A 22008-nucleotide genomic window follows, 5' to 3' on the forward strand; every position below is an offset into this window, starting at 1 on the left:
CCTTCCCTCTGGTAACCACCATACCATTGTCGTGTCTATGAGTTTCAGTTTTATATCCCACATCTGAGTGAAATCATATGGTTCTTAGCTTTTCCTGTCTGACCTATTTCATTTAGCATAATATTCTCAAGGTCCATCCATGTTGGTGCAAATGACAGTATTTCATCTTTCATTATGGCTGAGTAATATTCCGTTGTAAGCCACTAAGTTCATGGTAATTTGTTACAGCAGCAATAGGAACCTAATACAGATTTTGATAAAAACACCAGCTCTCAGGTCTGTTGAGAGGATGATCATAAGTGCTGAGCATGTGGTTCTTAAATGACAGCTTTCAGCATCATTTTGTTACTTTAAAAAACAGAGTGACTTTCTAAGTTATTCTGTGCCGCTGATGCCAAGGTCCGGAAGGAGAACAGGACACATAGCAGAAAAGGAGAAAAATCTAGTGATCTGCAACTTCAGAGTGTCTTGTGCATCATCCCACTCCTGCCTTACAGACATCAACCCACAGCCATGCCTCCTGGCATTTCCTACCACATGCTTGTCTGGATTTTCTCAACTCACTCTTCACTCAAACCAAGCTCCTATCTATCTCTTTCCTTCTCTCCTCCCTCTCTTGTCAGCATTTTTCTACCCTGAGTCTGACTTACAATCTCCCAGAGTATCCAGTTGTCTCTCCCCCTTTTACAACTGTGTGGCAGAATTGCCTTTGAGAAAGTATGGGTGTTACAGGACATAATTGGCTCATGGGGGCCAAATCCTTTTTCAGGGTCCCTCCAGCTCCTCTCTGGAACCATAAATTCCCTCTCTGACCTTCTTCCTTTTCTCCACGGCCCTTTTCCCCCTTTGTTCCCTGTGTGCGGTCATGTTTGCATTGAATTGTGTTGCTTATAATCACACTTTGTTGAAAGAACAAATGTGCATTTTCTGTGCTTTAGGCCCAACTAATCACCACAAATGGGCTGCACCTGGCAAACGGGTGCCTACTCAGCAGTGGTTGGTAATGGTGCTAAATTTGGCCACTCCAGAAACTTGCCCTTTACTCTCTATACGTGTGTTGCCTGAACTTCTACCTTTCAGTCTATTTACTTATGTCTCAAGTTCAGATGGTAACCCAACTGGTCTGTGCATACCAGCGGTGAGCTTTACGATGTGGCCCACCCGGCTCCATGAGTAAGGCTCCCCTCGGTGCAGTTTGTGCATTAACTCCTTCCGGGCCCTCGGGCTCCCTCCCTCTGGTGTGTAACAATCTCGGGAAAGCTTGAGTGGCATTGTAAGCATGCAATGACATTTCCAAGCAGAAATAAATGAACGGCATTTCTAAGCAGAAACTACACCAAGGGGTCTTGTAACAAGGGCCAGATTCTTCTATTTACTCAGCAAACATTGAGGGAGGGCCCACTATGTGCCCAATTCTGAGCCAAAAACACCTAAATGTTAAGTCTTCAGCTCTCACAGCTACTCAGGTGAACGGGAAAGGGGAGATATTTGGAGATGTTTAAGATTACTTGGAAGGTTGTTAGTACTTACAATGGAGTATAACGATGAAGTTCAAATTTAGCAAGGGCTGAGTCCTTGTCTCCCACTGATCTCCATACAAACTGAGACTTCAGCCAAACTGACTAGATTGCAATCTCACGGGCTCCTGGCTCTTCTGGGCTCTAGTGCCCGACCCTCCCTTTACCTGGAATGTCACCCATCCACCCCTAGTCTGCTTATCAAAAACCATACATATTCTGCAAGGCTTACATCTCCCCTCCTCGGGACCTCTACTTAGGGTCTTCCTAGCAGTATTACAACTCTTTAGACCAGCGGTTCTCAACCTGTGGGTCGCAACCCCTTTGGGGGTCGAACAACCTTTTCACGGGAATTGCCTAAGACCATCGGAAAACACATATATAATTACATATTGTTTTTGTGATTAATCACTATGCTTTAATTATGTTCAATTTGTAACAATGAAAATACATCCTGCATACCAGATATTTACATTACGATTCATAACAGTAGCAAAAGTACAGTTATGAAGTAGCAACGAAAATAATTTTATGGTTGGGGGGTCACCACAACATGAGGAACTGTATTAAAGGGTCGCGGCATTAGGAAAGTTGAGAACCACTGCTTTAGACACATATCTCAGCTTCCCTACTAGAGCATAAAATCCTAGACTAAAACTATCTCCCTGACATTTTATTTCTATGTATACCTCAACACACAGCTTGTATCATTTAATACAATTCTATTTCAAGCATGAATGCATGAAGTGATTCGTTAATTAATTTAATGACTAAAACATTGGAAGATGTGGATAGCTCTTCCCAAATGCTTACCCTTGTGTTCCTTCCAGGGAATCCTAGGGGAGGGAGAAGCCCACTCATCTTCAGGGCCATACAAAGCACCAAGCCTGAGCTCTGGAGTCACACAGACCAAAACCTCCAGCCTAGCTCTTGCACGGACTGGTTGTATAAGGCCAGGAACTCAGTTTACCTGAATTAAAGCTTTAGTGTTCTCATCTGCAACATGAGCCTCTTCACCTTTTTCCTGTTTCTACCTAAATGGGTTATGAGACTTAGATGACTGTGCATACAGTACCCAGTGGAGTGGCATGTAGAAGGAACTAAATGTGCTAGTCCCTCTTTTCTCCCACTCCTCTAAGGTAACAATGTACTTTTTTATTTGCCAATTACTGTTTTACGAATTTATTTTTTAATTATAGTTGACATACAGTATTATATTAGTGTCAGGTGTACCGCATAGTTATTCAACCTTTATCTACTTTACAAAGTGATCACCACATTAGGTCCAGTAACCACTCACCATACATAGTTTTTACAATAGAATCAACTCTATTCCCTATGCTATACATTACATCCCCATGACTTATTTAATAAATGGAAATTTACCCTTCTTAATCCCCTTCCTTTCCCACCCTCCCCCCCTCCCCTTTAGCAACCAACAATTTGTTCTCTGATTTCACTTCTATGTGGAATCTAAAAAACAAATGAACCAACAAAATGAGACAGAAACAAGCTTATAAATCCAAAGACCAAGTGCCAACTATTTTTGAAGATAACAAAATATTCTGAAAATAATGGTTTTTAACAACTGCCTATAGTCCCTCTGGGAACCAACTGCCAATTCTGGTCAACCCTTTGGGTTTCATCCCAAGGCCCCTCCGTGAGCCTCAGCCCCACCCAGTCATCGCCCCCTCAGGTCTGCCTTTGTTGACTTGTGGGGCCTCAGTTCATCACTCAGAAGTCTGCAGTCTGTATATCCCACACCTTATAGAACTCCTGAAAATACTAGTCAGACTTTGGCAAGCTTGACTCTTTTTTTCTTCGTTATAAAATTACAGTGATTACTGAGTTTAGTAACCAAATGTCCTCCATTGCTAAATGATTTCATGACTTTGGTTTGGATGCTTTGAAATGAGAAGGCAAAACACCATTGTGTGACTTAGTCATGCTGTGGAACTTGCAGTGGTATTTGTCACCTGTGCCTATTAAGTTGTAATATTCTCAACTGTGTCTCCAGCTTGGGGGAAATCCTGAAGATGGCCAAAGACGACTCCACCATTCGTTGCTTTCAGGGCCTGCTGATTTTGGGAAATGTGATTTTTGGTGTAAGTAATGAGTATTTTTTCAGGCAATTCTGCTCTTTCTGTAATCATGATTTTAGATCAATTAAAAGTGAAAGTTTTTCCCTGGTTGGTGTGGCTCAGTTGGGCGTCGTCCCGTGCACCAAAAGGTTGCCAATTTGATTCCTGGTCAGGGGCACATGCCTGGAATATGGGCTCAATCCCCAGTGGGGGGCATGCAGGAGGCAGCCTATCAATGTTTTCCTCACATTGGTCTTTATCTCTCTCTCTCTCTCTCTCTCTCTCTCTCTCCCTTCCTTTCTCTAAAACTCGGTTTTTAAAAATCTTTAAAAAAGTGAAAGTTTAAAGGAAATTAATGATATAATTACTGGCTCCCTACATCTTTTCTTCAATTTAAGAAATATGTTAGTGAAATATACTAGCTCAGATTTAACTTATAAATAATCGTATATAGCTATGTAATATATCAAAAGAATAGGTTAAAAAAATAGATATTTCCTTCTTAAGTTTAAAGCAGAGAAATGTAAAAGGGGCCACGTTGGTCATGGTCGGCGTCCAAACACTCCCACCACACACCTGCTCTGGTGTTTCTTTCCTATTTCACCTTCATTTGATTTCATGGGACTCTGCTTTTAAGGCTGTTGGGGGCAAATGTTTGCGTCTGCTTGTTCTCATCACACAGAGGCCACTGCGGGGTGTGAGAGTAGCTCAGAGGCCAGGCTGGGGGACACGCTGTGGTGGGAGAGCAGGTAGGGATCAGGAATGCTGGCTCTTGGCCCAGCCCTGCTTCTGACTCCGTGTGACTCAGAAGGTGGGAAAGATAATCACCAAGGTTCTTTCCAGCTCTAACATTCAGTGGTTCGCTGGCACTGATAGATACTACCAGGACCAGTTACAATATCACAATCCGGGAATTTGGATGATAGTCGTGGAAGTGGGAGATTATTGTCATACAAGAAGACATTGTTTGAGTGGCTCATGCCCCAAAAACTTTATAATAGTCTGAAATTGGGTTTTTCCCCAAATAGCAATGAGATCCACATGTGGATGGAGGCATGCAACCAATTAGTAGGCTGGAAGGAGCTGTTTGATTTCCTGACAATGAGTTTGAATCAGTTGCTGAAACCTATGCAGGGGATAGAGTCCGTCTCTCTTCCTCCCTACCCCCCACTTCTCCATCCCTTCCCAATGCTGCTCTCCCACCAGCCTGACAGAAGCCCCTCTGCCTCCAGATGTGTGGCATCGCACTGACCGCCGAGTGCATCTTCTTTGTATCCGACCAACACAGCCTCTACCCACTGCTTGAAGCCACCGACAATGATGACATCTATGGGGCAGCCTGGATCGGCATGTTCGTTGGCATCTGCCTCTTCTGCCTGTCCGTGCTAGGCATCGTAGGCATCGTAAAGTCTAGCAGGAAACTTCTTCTGGCGGTAAGACCTTAACTCTCTCTACAGTTGTCTCCTGGACCGATGTTGATGGATTGTTTCTTCTTCCCTGAGCACAATGCTTTGGTGGGGTAAGGGGAGCAGAGGGTGCCAGGTGAGATGGGAGAGGAAGAGGCAGACTCTCCCTGCAGTGAAGCTTGACCCAGTGGGGGCAAGGATGCCTTCTGCTATCGCAAGTGCAGAAGACTCCAGTACAGGGAACCCAAAGGGGAGACCCCCAGGGGTGACCCTGTTGAATATTCTCCAGGCCTGTGCTTCTCCAACTGTTGTCTGCATGTACCCAACTGGTACAGCCAAGAGTTCATAGGCCAAAGGACAGAGTGAGAACTTCATAATTAGATTGTTTTCTCTTCACAATGAGAGATTTAAAATATTACTGTAGCATTAGTATTAAAACTTGGTTACAAAATACAAGATTTAAGATTAGCATATAAAATACAAAATATGCATGAATTTTTCAGAGAAAAGATGAGCCTTTTCTGACACTTTTTAGCTCAAGGCCGATGATGTTGTGTGTTGTCCTGCGCTTACAGTGTTTCGCATTCCCTCTGCTTTCCAGGGATCCCAGAGAGCTTGATGCATACGGCCTACAGCCTCAGCTCCCACCTGCCTGTGGAGGCTCTGACTCTGTGCACCTACAGAGGCTCTTTGGCCCCAAGACACCTGTCCTGCCTTTAAAAACCATAACAGAGAAAGTAAATTTGAGATATTTTGCAAAATTCAGCAGATCTAAGAACCCTGGGCACTGGGTCAAGGCCTTTACTCTCTGCCCCCAGGCTCAAGACTGTAGTTTCTCACTCTGTGATGGGGTCCACCCCCCACGCCCCATCCTGAAACAACTCTCCTACCCCAAGGCTGCCGGACCTGAGTTCCACGTTTAGGGAACCAGTCCAGCAACTTAGATGCTTGTTGGTTCACTCCTCCTGTGCTCTGACCTTGTCCTGGCACCCAGGGAATGCAGACCATTTACATTCTCTGGTTCCCTAGTGTGAGTTAGTTCCAGGCAAAAGCCCCCACTTTTGGAGGGTGGGGAAAGGAATGCAGGGAAAGGTAGGGGAGGGACAGATGTCACTAGAGACATGCTTCAGCTGCATCTCAGTCTCACTGTGGGCCAGTCGCGTGTGCGGCCAGGAGAACTGAGAGGGGAGAGAACACTTCACCACGCCCCCAAAGAGAAGGAGCGGGACGCCCACCAGGGGCTGACGCAGAAAACATCTGCGCCCCGTGCCTCCTTCCCAGAGAGTCTCGAGCGGTTCCTGAGCTTCTTTCACAGGAGCCAGCCAAGCTCTTGACAAAGAGTAAGACTGCAGCTAATATCGGGAGGAAACTGCTATGAGGCCTCGAGGTGCTCCTGCTGTTTACTCTCCAGCCAACGCTTTCCTCTGGGCCTAGTGCTCAGGGGAAGAACAGGTTTCCCTGCGTTCTCCCACCAACATGACCGAGGTACCCTTTCCAGAAGCACACAAGGTCTGAAAGTGTGTGTGCAGGGCTGAGGAAAGCAGACACAGAACTCTCGCAAGTAGTCATCGTCCCAGATTCAGGGGTCGTTTGTTGTTCAGGTATTTTCCAGACCTAAATAGAGGCAGTGTGGTGTGAGGGCAACATGTGTGTATGCATGCCGCACACACATAAACACGCACACACACGTGTACACACATCAGTTCATTCTCTTGTATTTGTTTTTCTCAGTTAAAATAGAAATGCAGGAGACTGCACTGAGAAAACTCTGTATTCAGTGAGCATTTGTTCTCTGAGGAAAAGGAAAGAATTGAGCTGATTAGCACCAAGTCTTGCTCCAAGCAGCTGATCAACAAGGGTTTGTTGAATAACTATGTGAACAATTGGATGATTGCCTGGCCAGTGTGGCTCCGTGGTTGAGCATCGACCTATGAACCCAGAGGTCACATTCAATTTCTGGTCAGGGCACATGCCCGGGTTTCAGGCTCAATCCCCAGGAGAGGGCGTGCAGGAGGCATCATTGATGTTTCTATCTTTCTCCCCCTCTCCCTTCCTCTCTGAAATCAATAAAAGTAAAATTAAAAAAAATTTTAATAAATAAATAATGGGATGATTATATTTATATGACTATACAGGGGTGGACAAAAGTAGGCATACAGTTGTGAGTACATGAAAAAGAGTTTATCCTTGTATTATTTTTTATTACTGTTGACCTACTTTTGCCCACCTCTGTACTGAAAAAACATAACAATTATTTGTTTTAAAAAATCTTCCCTTGGAGGTAAATGTAACTTTTTTTTTTTTGCTTTCCTTTCAGTATTTCATTTTGATGTTTATCGTCTATGGCTTTGAAGTGGCATCTTGTATCACAGCAGCAACACAACGCGACTTTGTGAGTAAATCCCAACAGCACAGAGCAAAATGATCATGCAGATCATCATTAGTATAAGATAATAGTTAACATGTATTAAGCTTACTCCACATCGGGCACTCTAATGTGCATATTAATAATAAATATATAATTTTACTTAATCCCAATAACCCTATGAAATGGGTATTATCACTATTGTCAATTATAGATGAAAAAAATGAGACCTAACAAGGTAAAGTAACTTGTTCAAGCTTACACAGCTGGTGAGTTGAAGGCAGGAATCCTGAGTCCAGGCAGTGTGACTCCCAGGGTCCAAGCTTGTAACCCCATGCTCTTCACCGCTGTGCCATGGCCACTGCTCCCCAATAGGACAATCAGCAATCACCACATCTAAAACTTCCTCTCAATTCAGCATCCTGCTTTCTTTTCTTTTCTCCAATCCCTGGCCTGAGCCACCCTGCAATGCCTGTCCACCTGGTCTCCCAGGGATTTCTTTGAAGATGGGGATTTCTCCGTAATGGGGCCTTCAGCCAAGCCACCAGAGCAGCCTCATACCCACCCCTACCCCTAGTCAGTGCCTCTGAGCACAATGTTTACTCCAGGAGACAGTGTTAAGTGCCCCCAGCAATGGGCCAAGCAAATCACTTTGCCTCCTTGGGGGTAAGTGTGCCAATGAACTCTCTCTCTCGTATTGCCTCCTCCCTCTGTAGTTCACACCCAACCTCTTCCTGAAGCAGATGCTGGAGAGGTACCAAAACAACAGCCCTCCAACCAACGATGACCAGTGGAAAAACAACGGAGTCACCCGAACCTGGGACAGGCTTATGCTCCAGGTAATACCTGTGATCCTGGGAAGATGCCATTTTGTGCCCAGAAAAGTCCCCAGGGGTGTATGTATGGCTGGGAGTGAAGTCAAAGGGTGGGGACGACAGCCTCCAAGGGGATTTCCTTCACAAAGGGACTGACGTTGGCAAGTGCATCGGATGCTCTTATTTACCAGCAGGGGACAGGAGGTGTACACATGGCTCAGAGGGATCCCTGGATCTATATTTATTTCAAGCCATGATGTTGATTAGCTTGCATGGATAGGGATAATGACATGTTCAAGAAACTCAGATTAATTGCACACCTTGCCTCTTAGAACTCAGGCGTCACATATTAAAATGAAAAGTGTTGCCTCCTCTGCCTCACAGTGAACTCCAGTGGCAGTCACTGTCTGTTTGCTTATTCAGTACCTTCTCACACCTCCTATGGACCAGGCCTGCTAAGGACCAAGAGTCATGACTTGACTTGATCACCCAGTTGTCTCTACCTCATATCCAAGTTTACCTCAAATGTTATAAAAATCCAAGTATTTCAGAATATTACCACCTCTCCATTGCTGTACGTATATAAGTTCTTATCCCCTACATAGCCTAATGCTCACACTGCTCCCAAACCCCCACCCCTAATACCACCTCAACACCAACATTTCACAGTCTGTCATCAGTAAGCTCCCTCATGGCCTCCACCCCTTCTTTGAATTCTCTCACCCTCCATTCTATCATTTCTTTCATTTATTTTAATATTCCCACTCCAATAATGTTTTTTACCCTCTTTGGACCTTCAATTCATTGGCCACTTTTTCGCTTTATATCATTTTCTTGTTAGCAAGAATTAAGCTCCTCAAATGAAAATGTGAATGTTCACACATTTGAAAATTCCGTTTACCAACTTCTTTAAAATCCAGTCTGAAATACACTTGACTCAAACTTAACCATCTTTACCCAAAATGCTCAGGTCAAAATACGGGATAATTATTTTCTTTGGTAAGATATTTTCCATAATCCACTGGCAAAAAGGGACATGCTTTAAAGGTAGTTGATTTACCATCAAGTTTGCTTGAATATATTTATTGTAAAACTTGAGAGATGCCCATAGATTTCATTTCTTCCCTTGAAGTATTCTAGCAGAATTTACAACATGAAAGGAAAGTGATATGAGTTGTGTTTTATCCTCCATCCTCAATTCTGTCCAGAGTGTAAGGAAGTTAGCTACGTGTTAATAGATCTTTCCTATGTAGAGGCACAGCTGTGTGTCACAGGCTTAGATTATTTTTTCAGTTTATTTTATCCCATTATAAAAGTAATACATATTTACTGCAGAAAAAAATGTTAAAAATATAGAAAAGTAAACAAAAAGAATTAGTCATAATCTCTTCACCACTAGAAATTTTAATTTTCTGATTCTCAATTTTTTCAGATGTAATATGAGCCTAGTTATGCCTCTCTCACATTGTTGTATATAGATATTAGTATTGTATTTCTCAAGTATTAGTATTTATTGAGGGTGTACTATGGACCAGGCAGAGTACTAAACATGTTAAGTGTATTAACTAATTTAATTCTCATGTCAGCTCTATGAGGTGGGTACTTCATTTATCCCAATTTTACAATGATGGAAATTGAGGTTTAGAGAGTTTAAATGACCTATCAAATGTTAAAAAACCCCTTCAGGGATAGTAAAGTAATAAATATAAAAATATTTTACAAACTCTAAAATGTAAGTTCTCGATACCTTCAGCTCTCATTGAGGCACTTGTAGTAAATGTAAACTATGGTACACTTTTTATCTTTTCATTCTCCATAAAATCTCAGTTGCTGCATTGATGGCCCTAATAAGGACCACGGAAGAGCATTTTGTATCTCTCATCTGCCAACAGGACGGTTGCTGTGGTGTGAACGGCCCATCAGACTGGCAGAAATACACGTCTGCCTTCCGGACGGAGAATAACGATGCCGACTATCCCTGGCCTCGTCAGTGCTGTGTCATGAACAAGCTGAAAGAACCTCTCAACGTGGATGCCTGCAAACTAGGCGTGCCTGGTTATTATCACAGCCAGGTGAGTCCCCGCCGCCTGCCCCTCCCCCGCCCCTCCCCCGCAACACCTGCCAGGAGTTCCTTCTGCTCTTCGTGAGCAACATACTGGATACTGTGGGTAACCGTTTCTCAGTAAGGAATTCTGCATTCTTCTTCCTAAGCCTTATGCTATATTCTCCTCTTAGTAACATGCAAATGCTGATCAAGGGCTGATAGGGGAAATGTTACATTTTAATTAAATGAACAGAACGTGAGAACTGCAATAGCAAAATCCAACTTTGTTTAAAGGAAAGCGATTTGTACAATGTATAGAAGTGGTGTCTCAAAAACCATTTACCTTAAACAAAGATTTGCTCTAGTTTTGCAAAATGTGAATTGGAAGGAATGATCTGCCAGTTCCAAAGCAATGGAAATTGCTGAGGGTAAATGCCGTAATTATATATCCACATTCCTTATTCAGTAATCATACAGGATAGCCTTAATAAAACGTTAGAATAATGATTTGGGTAGAAGGTAATTTACATACAGATGGTTTTTGAAAAAGTGTCTCCGGACTAATGAGGATGATATGATGATGATGGAAACTAACATTTACTGAGTACTTACCAAATGCCAGACACTGTTCCAAGTGCCAGACATATATTAACTAATTTAATGCTCACAGGTAGGTGCCAGTATGGTCCCTATTTTCCAAATGAGGAACTGAAATACAGAGATCCCAGTGGGTACCTTGCCCAAAACCACACAGGTAGTGAATGGTAGTCAGGATTCAAATGCTAGCGTCTGGCTCCAGAGCCCAGACTCCAAGCCAAGAAAGAACTTGGAAATATTCCCATAAAGCCCTGAAGAGAATCCTCACACATGTACAGCCAGCCTCTGAAATGCTGTGCACTGCTTTGCAAGTAACTACCTGGAGGAAAGCTAGTTGTGTGCCAGTCTATTAAATAATTGAGAAATGTCCGGCTCTTTAGTCTTGGAGTAAATCATACAAAGTGCACTTCCAGCATGAAGGACAGCCCTGCAGATCATCCGGCCACACCTGGTAGGGCCCCTGGCCTAGGAATGGTCAAGTTCATCAGAAAAGGACATGATACAGATTATTTTGCAGAGTCGTTCAAGTCAACCCTCATTTAGTTCTTTAGAATCATTTTAATCAGTTATGGTCACACTGCTATAAATATTAAATGTATTGCCTATAACTATAATGCACAATATAATTATCACTCTCAGGAGTCATAAAATGCTTTCAGTATTTCAACCCTGGAGCTGGCCCATGCAGATATACCTTGACTGGATTGTAACTGCATACAAACTGTATTATCTCCTTGAAAGGGACAGAAATAATACTATTTCAGAAAAATACTATTACATCCTAGCAATGAGGGACCTCCACACCTGTTGCAACAACCCTTCAGGCACCCTCCCTTACAGTCCCTTGGCCTCACCTTGTCCTTGACATTTCCACCTCCACTACCCAAACTCGTTATCACTCAACCCTGCTCCCCAAATTCCTGAATCCTGAAATTCCTCTCTCCGTCCCTGACTCCCTGTGTTCCTACTTTCTCAATCTCACTCATCCTTCAACCTCAACATAATCTCTTATCTATTAATCCTTTCCAATTTCCCCCACACCTGTTCCCCAGATTCTTACAAAATAGGCCATCCCGGTGCCTCATATACCTCCCTTCTATTATTGCAGCTGACACCTTGAACTATATTATAATTACTTGCTCACAAGCCTGTTTTTCCTATTAGTCTCCTTGAGGGCCATGCATTATTAGTTCTATATCTTCACTACTTAGCTTAATGCCTGGCACAAAGCAGGCACTGATAAATGGTGGGCGGGCAAATTAAGAGGTAAATGGTTCTGTTTCCACATCCATGTTGTAGTTTTTCAAGATCTACTAGTATATTGTACGAGTGAATGCTAACAAGATTAGAGAAGTCATTGTAAGTGTGGTAAGAATAGAAACGAACCAGAATTTTACATAGCATGTCAGATGCAGATATGTATATTCTTGGATCATGGTCCATCTGCCCTGGAAATGCAAGTGTGCAAGTTTAGATCACTACACTCGAGAACGTTATGATGGATGGAGCTAAGAAAGGTCCAGTTACGCACCACAGTAATGATGAAAAGGCACTAAATGAGAAGAGGTGAAAGAAACTGGGTTTTTGTTGGTGAGCTCTGTGAGGGAAAGACCCATTTCTGTCTTGTCACAGATGAATGCCCATCCCAGAGCCTCAGACAGATTATTGGACAAATGACCATCTCCCAGGATTGTCAGGATGAGCAAATGAACAATAAATGTAGGAGAGTTTGTGAATTATCAAGTGTGTCAGATATGATGTTTTTGTAATCATTACTTGAGATGATATTTGCACAAAGTTCTGAATGAAGTAAGGAAATGAAACCCTCACTTAAAGGAGATTGGGAAAGAGGGTTCTGAACAAAGGAGGCAGCAAGTGCAAAGGCCCTAAAGGAAGAGCATTCTTCACTTTTTGGAGGGACATCAGTACAGCAAGGCCAGAATGAGCAAAGGAAGAGTGGAAGACAAGGATGGATCTAGGTTTTGTAAGGACTGAAGCTTATAAAATTTGTAGAGCATGGTCCTCCTAAGGAAAAACAATTAAAAACATGCACAGCTCTAGCCAGTTTTGCTCAGTGGATAGAGCATCAGACCACAGACTAAGGATCCCAGGTTCAAATCCAGTCAAGAGCATATACCTCAGTTGCAGGCGTGATCCCTGTGCAGGAGGCAACGGATCAACGTGTCTCTCTCACATGAATATTTCTCTCTGTGTGTCTCTCCCCCTCCTCTCTCTCTCTCTCAAAAAAAAAAGTCAATGGAGAAATATCCTCCATGAGGATTTACAACAACCAAAAAAAACCCAAACAAAACCAACAAAACAAACAAACAACAAAAAAAAACATGCACACAGGTGCAGGGCTTTGAAAGGGTCTTGCAAATGAGCAGCCCTGCAGCTCAAACTCACTAACTTTGCAGTAAGACAGCCTCTGGTAGTGAAGCTGGTTCCCCCGCAGCTTCTCGATTCTAGAGATTCTACTATATGGAAGGGCCGTATCATCCAGTGCCTGTGGGCCATTGTTAGGACTTGGGGTTTCACTTGAAGGGTGATGGGAAGCCATTGGAGGGTTTTGAGCAGGTATGCAAAGTGATCTGACTCACATTTTACAAGGATCCCTCTGGATCCATATGTGAAAACTTATTGGAATATAGCATGCATGAATAAATAATTTGATTAATAAAAAAATGAATCATGCTTTTGCACACATACCAAGGCTCCTCAAAGTCTCACTAGAACCAATAAGCATATGTTGAAATATGATGATAAATGAAAATTTAGAAAGCATGATATAGGGGTCCCTATATCATGTGATTAAAACAACAACAACCTCTGATTTTCATAGAACAGAACACTTTTATTTATTTAAAAACAAACAAATCAAAAAGTAACTCTGCCCTTGAACAAGTCAGCAATAAAATCTTTTGGAAAGGAAAAAATTCAAATTTTATTAAGAATACTTTACATTACACACATATTCAATGCGAAAAAAATGTTAAGCTAAAATAGCAGCCCAGCTGGTGTGGCTCAGCAGTTGAGTGTCAAACCATGAACCAAAAGGTCACAGGTTTGATTCCCAGTCAGGGCACATGCCCGGGTTGCACAGGCTTGATCCCCAGTGGAGGGCATGCAGGAGGCAGCTGATCAATGATGTTTCTCTTTCATCAATGTTTCTGTTTCTCTATTCCTCTCACTTTCTCTCTTTTGAAAAATCAATAAAGGAAAAAATTAAAAAAGAAAATATAATAGCATCACCTTTTTTTAAAAAAAAAAAAAGCTTTAATCAGAAGTAATTAAAAAAAATAGCATAAACCTTTGCTGGTTAGATTGAATGATAAAGACACAAGTAAATGTGATATAGAGGAGTTGTTCACCAGGATTATTTCTATTCCCCGGGCTGTTAATAACTGGCTGTCCATGGGGATGTGGAAATAGCCTGGTCGTGTTAAACTGGACTTTGATTCACACAGCAGTCACTGCCCCACCCATCTCTTACATCTTTTTTTTCCTGGCTCCTCTCACACCGACGTGGAATTGCCCGCTCCTCCAGGGCTGCTATGAACTGATCTCTGGACCAATGAACCGACACGCCTGGGGGGTTGCCTGGTTTGGATTTGCCATTCTCTGCTGGACTGTGAGTATTTCCTGGCACATGCTTTATTTCTGAGAGGACGGTGATAAGGAGAGACTTTGAGATTGCCCTTCGTTGGCCCAACCTTACTAGACTGTCTGGAAACCAAACCTTGGACCTGAGAGCTAATCGGGAAACTGCTGGCACCTGAGTAAGGACAGCGGCGTCTCTTCAGAAGTGGGGAGTTACCTGCCTCTACCAGGGACAGGGTGTGTCCTGTTAACCAGCTCCTGCTGGGTGATTGTCTGCTCCTCCAGGTCTCAAATCTCATTAGCTCATTATGGTGAGGTGTCAAAGACTGCCATCTATCTAGATGGCTCCCACCAGACACTGATCTGCCGAGCTCCGCCCAAAGAGCTGCCTGGGCCAGTCTCACCTGTCCCACTGCCCCGGTTATTAGATGCACATGCAGCAAGAGGGAGGAGCAGTGGCTCTCAGCCCTGGCTGCGCATGAAAACCTCCTGGGGGAGCTTGAAAACCCACAGCACGCCAGGACCCCAACCTCTAGAGTCTAGATGCCAATTCAGTTGACCTAGGGGTGGGGTCCAGGAATTTTTTTTTTTTAATTTCCAGATGATTCTAATTTGCTGTCAAGATTAAGAGTCATTGCATTAGGGAAGCAGTCCTAGATTTGGGGTGTCAGGGCCCCTTTACTCTCTCAAATTATTGAGGTTTCCAAAGAGCTTTTGTCTGTGGGGGCTATCCCTATCGACTCTCACACTATTGGAAAGTAACACAGAAATGTCAAAATACTTATTAATGCATTTCAGATAACAATAAAAAAAAACAATTGCATGTTAGCATTAACAACACATTTTTTTTTTGGTGGGAAAAATGACTGTTTTCCTAAACAACAAAGTAGTGAGAAACATGGCGCTGTTTTACATTTTTGAAAGCCTCTGCAGTGTGTGGCTTAATAGCAGACAGCTGGATTCTCATATTTGTTTTTTCAGTCCATCCGTTACAATATGTTGCTTAGGTTAAAGGATTTGAAATTTTTCACACTGATATGTGGTTGGGGGCGGAAAAAACTGGAATGTTTCAATAGCCTTATCTAAAGATAAGTGTGAATTTTCTTTGGTATTACCCAAAACCTGGCAAGTAGTATTCTGAGGGTTAGTTGCCATATGGAATCTAAAACTATGTCAATGAACTTTTCAGACTCTGTTACATTAGGATACATTACGTTGGCTTGGCTTGCATTTGGCATAAATCTTTTACCCGTGCATGATTCTATAACATTGATTACCTGTGAAAATACTGGCTCATGGTGTTATGTAGATCTTCCAAATGTTGGCCAATTTCTTTATGCAAGACTAGAAATCGCATTCACTGATATTGCCACTTTAGAAAAGAACTTAAGCATTGGGATGCTATCAAGCTTGTGGGGACAAATACAAGTTTCATGATTTTTGTTGGAAAGCTCAAATGTATCACTCTCAACAAATATTGTCAGTTTCTTCCCCTCAAAGTGACAGACACCCAACTCTGAACAGCTTTTCTGTTAGTCATTTTTTCAAGTAAAAATGGTGTTCCATGAAAAATAACCAGTTCAGTGCACAACTCGAACAATCGCCCAAGTGCTTTTTGTCAAGACAACCATCCTATTTCAGTTTGCAACAAAACTGCTTTATGCATGCTTCCTTCTTGTCCTACAGAATGTTAAAAGGATGTGTACTCAAAGGTGATCATTTAATAATGTTAGTCATTCTTACTGCTCCGTCAAGGACAATCTCAAGTAAAACTGGCTTAAAAAAAAAAACTTTATTGTTGAGAGTATTATAGTATACATATATGCATTGCCCATGGACACAGATAATGAGGTGGTGAAGGCCTGGGGTGGGGTGCGAACTGGGTGGGGGGAAGAGGGAACATCTATAATATTCTCAACAAAACTGGCTTTTTTCTGCAAGTGCATAGCAGTGAGAATGCAATGACAACTAATACAGTTTAGTACCTCTGCCCTGAATTTTGCTAAGATGCCAGCAGTGTTACCTTCCACTGCCTTTGCACCAACCATTTAAATGTGAAAACAGTGAAAAGGACAAATAAATTATTAATATTGTTATGCAAATATTTTTGCTTCATGGACCCCTAAACTGGCCCATCAGGTGTTTGTGCAGCACACTTTAAGAAATGTTGGGTTTGGGGTGGGAAACTGGGTGAGGCAGGAGGGAGGAGAAAAGCTCCTCCTTGGAGAAGTCTCCTCTGATCCCTCAGACACCCCGCACACACCTCTAGCTGGGAACTGCTCCTCTTGGAGGTGTTTGTCTCTGCCCAAAGCCTGGCAACCAGCTGCTTTTTGTACCCCCAGTGCCTAGCAGGGCCTACAGTAAGTGCTTGAAAACCCATTGAATGAATGAAAAATGATAACAGTGAAGTTTCTACTGTGCCATGTTAGCAGGAACTATATGGGCTAATGTTTAAAGGCTTTTGAGGATCTTAGAACTCCAGGCCAGTTGAAACCTTTGATATTTCTGCAACCATCAAGTAGACGGGACTCTGGATCATGTAAGTCCCCTTGACGTTCAAAATAGGAAAGGGAACTGGATCTATTGAAGGCCTGCTAGAGACAAGGCATCATGTCACATCCCCACAGCAGTAGCTAGGTGGGTAGCCAGACTCCTACCTGACAGGAATAGAGAAATCCAACAGGGTTCTTAAGAATTGTGCTTAAGAAGAGCTCCTGGGCACGTCCAGTCCACTGCGGCTTTCGGAGGCCCTCCCACAGCGGTTCCACAGGCAAACCTGAGGCTGACTGCCTGGGCTTGACCCCCAGCTTCACCACCTACTAGTTCTATGACCTTGAGTACCAGTTACTTAACTTCTCTTTGCCTCAGTTTCTTCATACGGTTTTTGGAAGCATTGAATTGAGTTATATGTATAGCAACTAGAACATTAAACACTATTATTATTACTTCCGTATCTCATTTAATCTTCTCACTCTGGGATTGGTGAAGATGTTATTAGATTACTTTACAGATGCAGGAAGTGACTGGCAGGTCTGCCACAGAACCCAAATAGCCTAACCCCTTATCTGAGGCAAATTCTTGAGTTTTGGGGGGAGCTGTTCCAGGTCACAAGCATTTTTGGGAAAAGAGAGAGTCCCCTGGGAAGAGAAGTTTATACTAGAAGCAAGAAACTCATATTCCAAAATGATACAGACTAGAAGTAGGAATCCATTAGAGCAGCAGTTCTCAACCTGTGGGTCGCGACCCCTTTGGGGGTCGAACGACCCTTTCACAGGGGTCGCCTAAGACCATCAGAAAACACACATATAATTACATATTGTTTTTGTGATTAATCACTATGCTTTAATTATGTTCAATTTGTAACAATGAAAATACATCCTGCATATCAGATATTTACATTATGGTTCATAACAGTAGCAAAATTACAGTTATGAAGTAGCAATGAAAATAATTTTATGGTTGGGGGTCACCACAAAATGGGGCTCTGTTTTAAAGGGTCATGGTATTGTGAAGGTTCAGACCCCCTGCCCTAGAGGGTAATGAGCCCTTCTGGGACGAAAGAAAAATTTCCGGGGGGGGGGGGGGGCGGTGGGAGGGGGAAATTTAACAGAGAAATGACTGACACGTTGCTTAAGGGAAGATTACCGTTAAAAATCCAGTGTCAAAGCCTGAATGAACTTAACATCACTTTTCCCCAAGTATGAGATGTTCCTAAACCAATCCCCTATTATTTTTTTTTCTGTCTTTTATATTCTAGTTTTGGGTTCTCCTGGGTACCATGTTCTACTGGAGCAGGATTGAATATTAAGAATGCAGTGTCACCACAGTCCCACCTCCCCCACGGACTCTGGATTTGGTGCTGGAACTGCTCTCTCCTAATATTCCACGCGTGCCCACAGGAACCTGAGTTCTCCCTCGAGCTGCCGAGTCCGTGGGTATGGAGTCCTTTAGGCTCTCTGGCTCCTGGAATTCTCCCCACTTGCATTTTCACCCTAGGATTCTGCAACATTTTTATGGACTGTAAGAGAGTGGGGATTTGGAAAGTAGACAATAACGTCTCCCATCCCTGTTTAGTTTTAATTTGGGGGCGTAAAGGCATTCACAGGAACCTGTGCTATCCCAGTCAGCCAAGTCCGTGTTTAGACAGCAAATCGGCCTGTATTTCTCACTGCTTTCTAATGGACACCTTCAAAGACTTTCATTCATCTCAGTGTCGTCCATGTGAAAGAACTAAGGAAAAGGTGCCGAAAAATATCTTTGCCTTTTGTTCTGTGGAGACTTGGGTGATTCTTTTAATGCTACCTTGGGATCCTTTCACTCTCGTGGACAACGCCCGATCTTGAGTTAACAACGGCTGATATGTCCTCTCAGACATTGTAGAGCAGCGGTTCTCAACCTGTGGGTCGAGACCCCTTTGGCGGTTGAACGACCCTTTCACAGGGGTTGCCTAAGACCATCCTGCATATCAGATATTTACATTATGATTCATAACAGTAGCAACATTACAGTTATGAAGTAGCAACGAAAATAATTTTATGGTTGGGTCACAACATGAGGAACTGTATTTAAAGGGCCAGAAGGTTGAGAACCACTGTTGCAGAGTGATGTATGTTTAGTAGCCTCAACCTCCCATTAGTTAAAAGTATGTAGACTTCCTGGGACAAAGTGGAGGCCCGTTATATATATTTACCAGTCTCAACTGGAAACACCTTTCAAATAGAGGAGATGCAAGCCAGCTGTTAGCTAGGGGATTTGTGGTGATTTGTGTTTACTGTCAAAATATTTCTCTTCTGAACTGTTTCTGGCCCTGAAGGAAGTTCATGTAATTCAACAACTGTCTTATAAAAAAAGAGGGCTTTTACATATGTTCATTTTCTCTTGTTGTTATTCCTGGGAATTGAAGTTTAGGAAATGAGGACTCGATAGGGCCAGTTTCCTCTTGGACACCAGTTACCCTGCTGTGCAGTTAAATGGTGAGAACTTCTATGTTTACCTTTACTTTTTGCTCCTGCTGCACTTAGGACCAGAAGTGGTCATGGAGCCTCTGCTCCTCAAGTCCTTTGCCTCCTGTGCTTGGAAACACCTCTGACTCCAGCTACCAACTGTCTCCTATGAAGAAAATGTGCCTGTCACTTTAAGGTCCTACTCCCAGCCCACTCAGTCACAGGGAGTGCCCCAATACCATGCCCTGACCAGGTTCCTGTGCCTCAGGCTGAGCCCTGGGACAGGAGAGACAAGAGAGGAGCAGGGGGCAGCCTTCGCTGTACACCCGGGAGTAAAGCTGAGGCCACAGCCTGACTCATGATTCCCAGGACAGGGGGCTAAATACAAGCTCATGTCCTGCCCCACATCCAGCTTGACCTGCCCCTGGCTCACCTAATCTTCCAGGGCAGGGCTTGGGTGTCAGGATAAATGACACCTACACTTGGCTGACAAGGTTCTATCTATGGTCTTTTAGAAGAGGGGAGGAGAGAGAAGAAACTTATTCCGGGCAAAGCTTTGACAGGCCTCTCTCCCGTCTCCCTTTCCATATCTCTCCCGTGTTCTGGTGCCTTCTCTTCCACTGCTGACTAGGTTTTCCATTGTTGTCATGCTCTCCACTGGATGAGCAAATGCTGCCCACTCCTGCCTTCCCCTCCAGGGCTTCATGCTTCACACACAAAATTCCATCCTCCTCGTGATTTGATCTCCGCTAGGTAGAAGTAAAACCTTTTTGAAAACTAATTCATACTAAGGGGTGAGTGACAACTAGTCCCCACTCTCTTCATCTTCTCTACAGGTTTTTCTTTGGTAACTGAAATGTATCTCTAGTTGGTAGAACCGGAGTCAGCCCTGGGAGCAGAAAAGAGCTATTGTGAGGCAACATGGCCCACCTGCTGCTCCTTAAATCTTACCTCCTGCTTCTCTACCAGGAAGTGACTATAAAGAGAATGAGTCTTCAGATAGCAGCTGCCCCCACCCCCACCCCCGGGCGCACCTAGCTTCCTTCGTGGAGCCTCAGCCTCATCCTTCATAGAAGGTGCCAGTGCCACTGCAGATGTACATGGACAGGCTCTGCTTCTCCCAAAGGCAAATAAGGCCCCGAACCCACTATGTCCAGGAACCAACACTTGGGAAGGGCACACCTTCCGGCTAAGACAGATCCAGGCCTGAAGATTCCCCTACAGAAGGTCCAGCCATTCAGGACTTCCGTGCTTCCTGCTAACCTCAGGGCAGCTTCTGCTCTGCCCAGTTCCTGCTTACACACACACACACACACACACACACACACATACATACACATACACACACATATACATACACATACACACACACATACATACACAACCACATACACACACATACATACACATACACACACACACATACACACACATACACACACACATACACACACACACACACACACCCGCCTTCCCAGGAAGCCCAGCCTGGCCCCTCTTCTTTCGGCATCTGACACTAGAAAGGGGATTCACAGTGAGACCCAGGCTACTATTCAGGATGAGGCCCAGGCCCAGCCTCACCAAAGACACCTCCAGCCCCCCCAGCCCAGGGAGGGGAAAGAGAGTGGGAGAGCCTGGTTGCTGGCGGGTTGCTGGGCTTCAGGCACACCCAGGCCAAGCCATCTTATGAAATTTCTCACTTCTCCAGCATCTGTTCCCCTGCTTATCAAGTCGGCAAGGAAAAAGTATTACCTAGCACCAGAAATGTGTCAGACTAACTCTGGGGCAGGTTTTACCTGATTGCAACACCAGCGGGTCATTCCTGGGCCGTTTCCTCCCCAGCTTGCTACTCAGGCTCCTGGCAGGCTGGCTGCTTACACTGAATGTTAGAAAGCCTGCTGCTCATAGTATCAGGTCTATAGCTTCTTTTTCCACCCGCTGGAATAAATAAGATCTGGTACTCTCCAGACACCCATAAAGAAAAGAAGGAATAATAATAGTCATGTGAGTTTGAAACTCTAATCTCTCTTTTCCACCCCAACCACAACCAACCTGATTGACAAGCTGGGCTGAGGTTGAGGAATTGGAAACTGAGCTGGTTCCTCGTTTCTATTGACTGAACAATTTCCTTTCTCCTTCTGTCTATAGCATTTCTTTGTTTCTCTTCCCTGCTTCACCTCACCCAGATCCTTATCGTGTCCTATACCTGAGACCAAATCAAAGAAGAAACCCAGAGGAGGCCAATTGTAAGCTATTGAGTTTGCTTTCGTGTGTGACATTTTTTTTTTCAAATTAAAGAGTCACATTTATTGCAAATCCGGGACTATGAGGGGGCATTTCGCTCTCCCAATTCTCATAGTCCATGTGTGACATTTTTATGATAAGGCCCAAGTGGCCATATCCAATGAGCAGAGCCAAAAGAAATCTTGGAAAAAGGCAAGATTCCTGAGGAATTTGTAGTTCCCAGATTCTTCTCCAACCCTCTCTCCTCCCATCCCCCCACCAACTCCCAACACACACACACACACACACACACACACACACTTAAAGAAGACAAATAGGATTAAAGGGAAATGGTGCCATCATGCCCTACTTTCTCAAGGCCTCTACTCTGAGTTCCTCTTTAAAAAAGAAAAAGGG

General features: G+C 43.6%; 1 protein-coding gene across 1 annotated transcript in view; it reads left to right on the forward strand.

Moving 5' to 3' along the window:
- Positions 1 to 18701, forward strand: part of UPK1B (uroplakin 1B) — a 26483-nt gene extending 7782 nt beyond the window's left edge. The window contains exons 2-8 of the mRNA XM_006090903.3: positions 3535 to 3622; positions 4831 to 5031; positions 7322 to 7396; positions 8086 to 8208; positions 10077 to 10256; positions 14373 to 14456; positions 18183 to 18701. Of these exons, the coding sequence (XP_006090965.1) occupies positions 3554 to 3622; positions 4831 to 5031; positions 7322 to 7396; positions 8086 to 8208; positions 10077 to 10256; positions 14373 to 14456; positions 18183 to 18233 (783 nt within the window). The 5' untranslated portion in view covers positions 3535 to 3553 and the 3' untranslated portion in view covers positions 18234 to 18701. The remainder of the gene's footprint in view (positions 1 to 3534; positions 3623 to 4830; positions 5032 to 7321; positions 7397 to 8085; positions 8209 to 10076; positions 10257 to 14372; positions 14457 to 18182) is intronic.
- The last annotated feature ends 3307 nt before the right edge of the window (positions 18702 to 22008 follow it).

Source organism: Myotis lucifugus, unplaced genomic scaffold (genome assembly GCF_000147115.1).
Source record: "Myotis lucifugus unplaced genomic scaffold, Myoluc2.0 scaffold_84, whole genome shotgun sequence".
NCBI classification, from domain to species: domain Eukaryota; kingdom Metazoa; phylum Chordata; class Mammalia; order Chiroptera; family Vespertilionidae; genus Myotis; species Myotis lucifugus.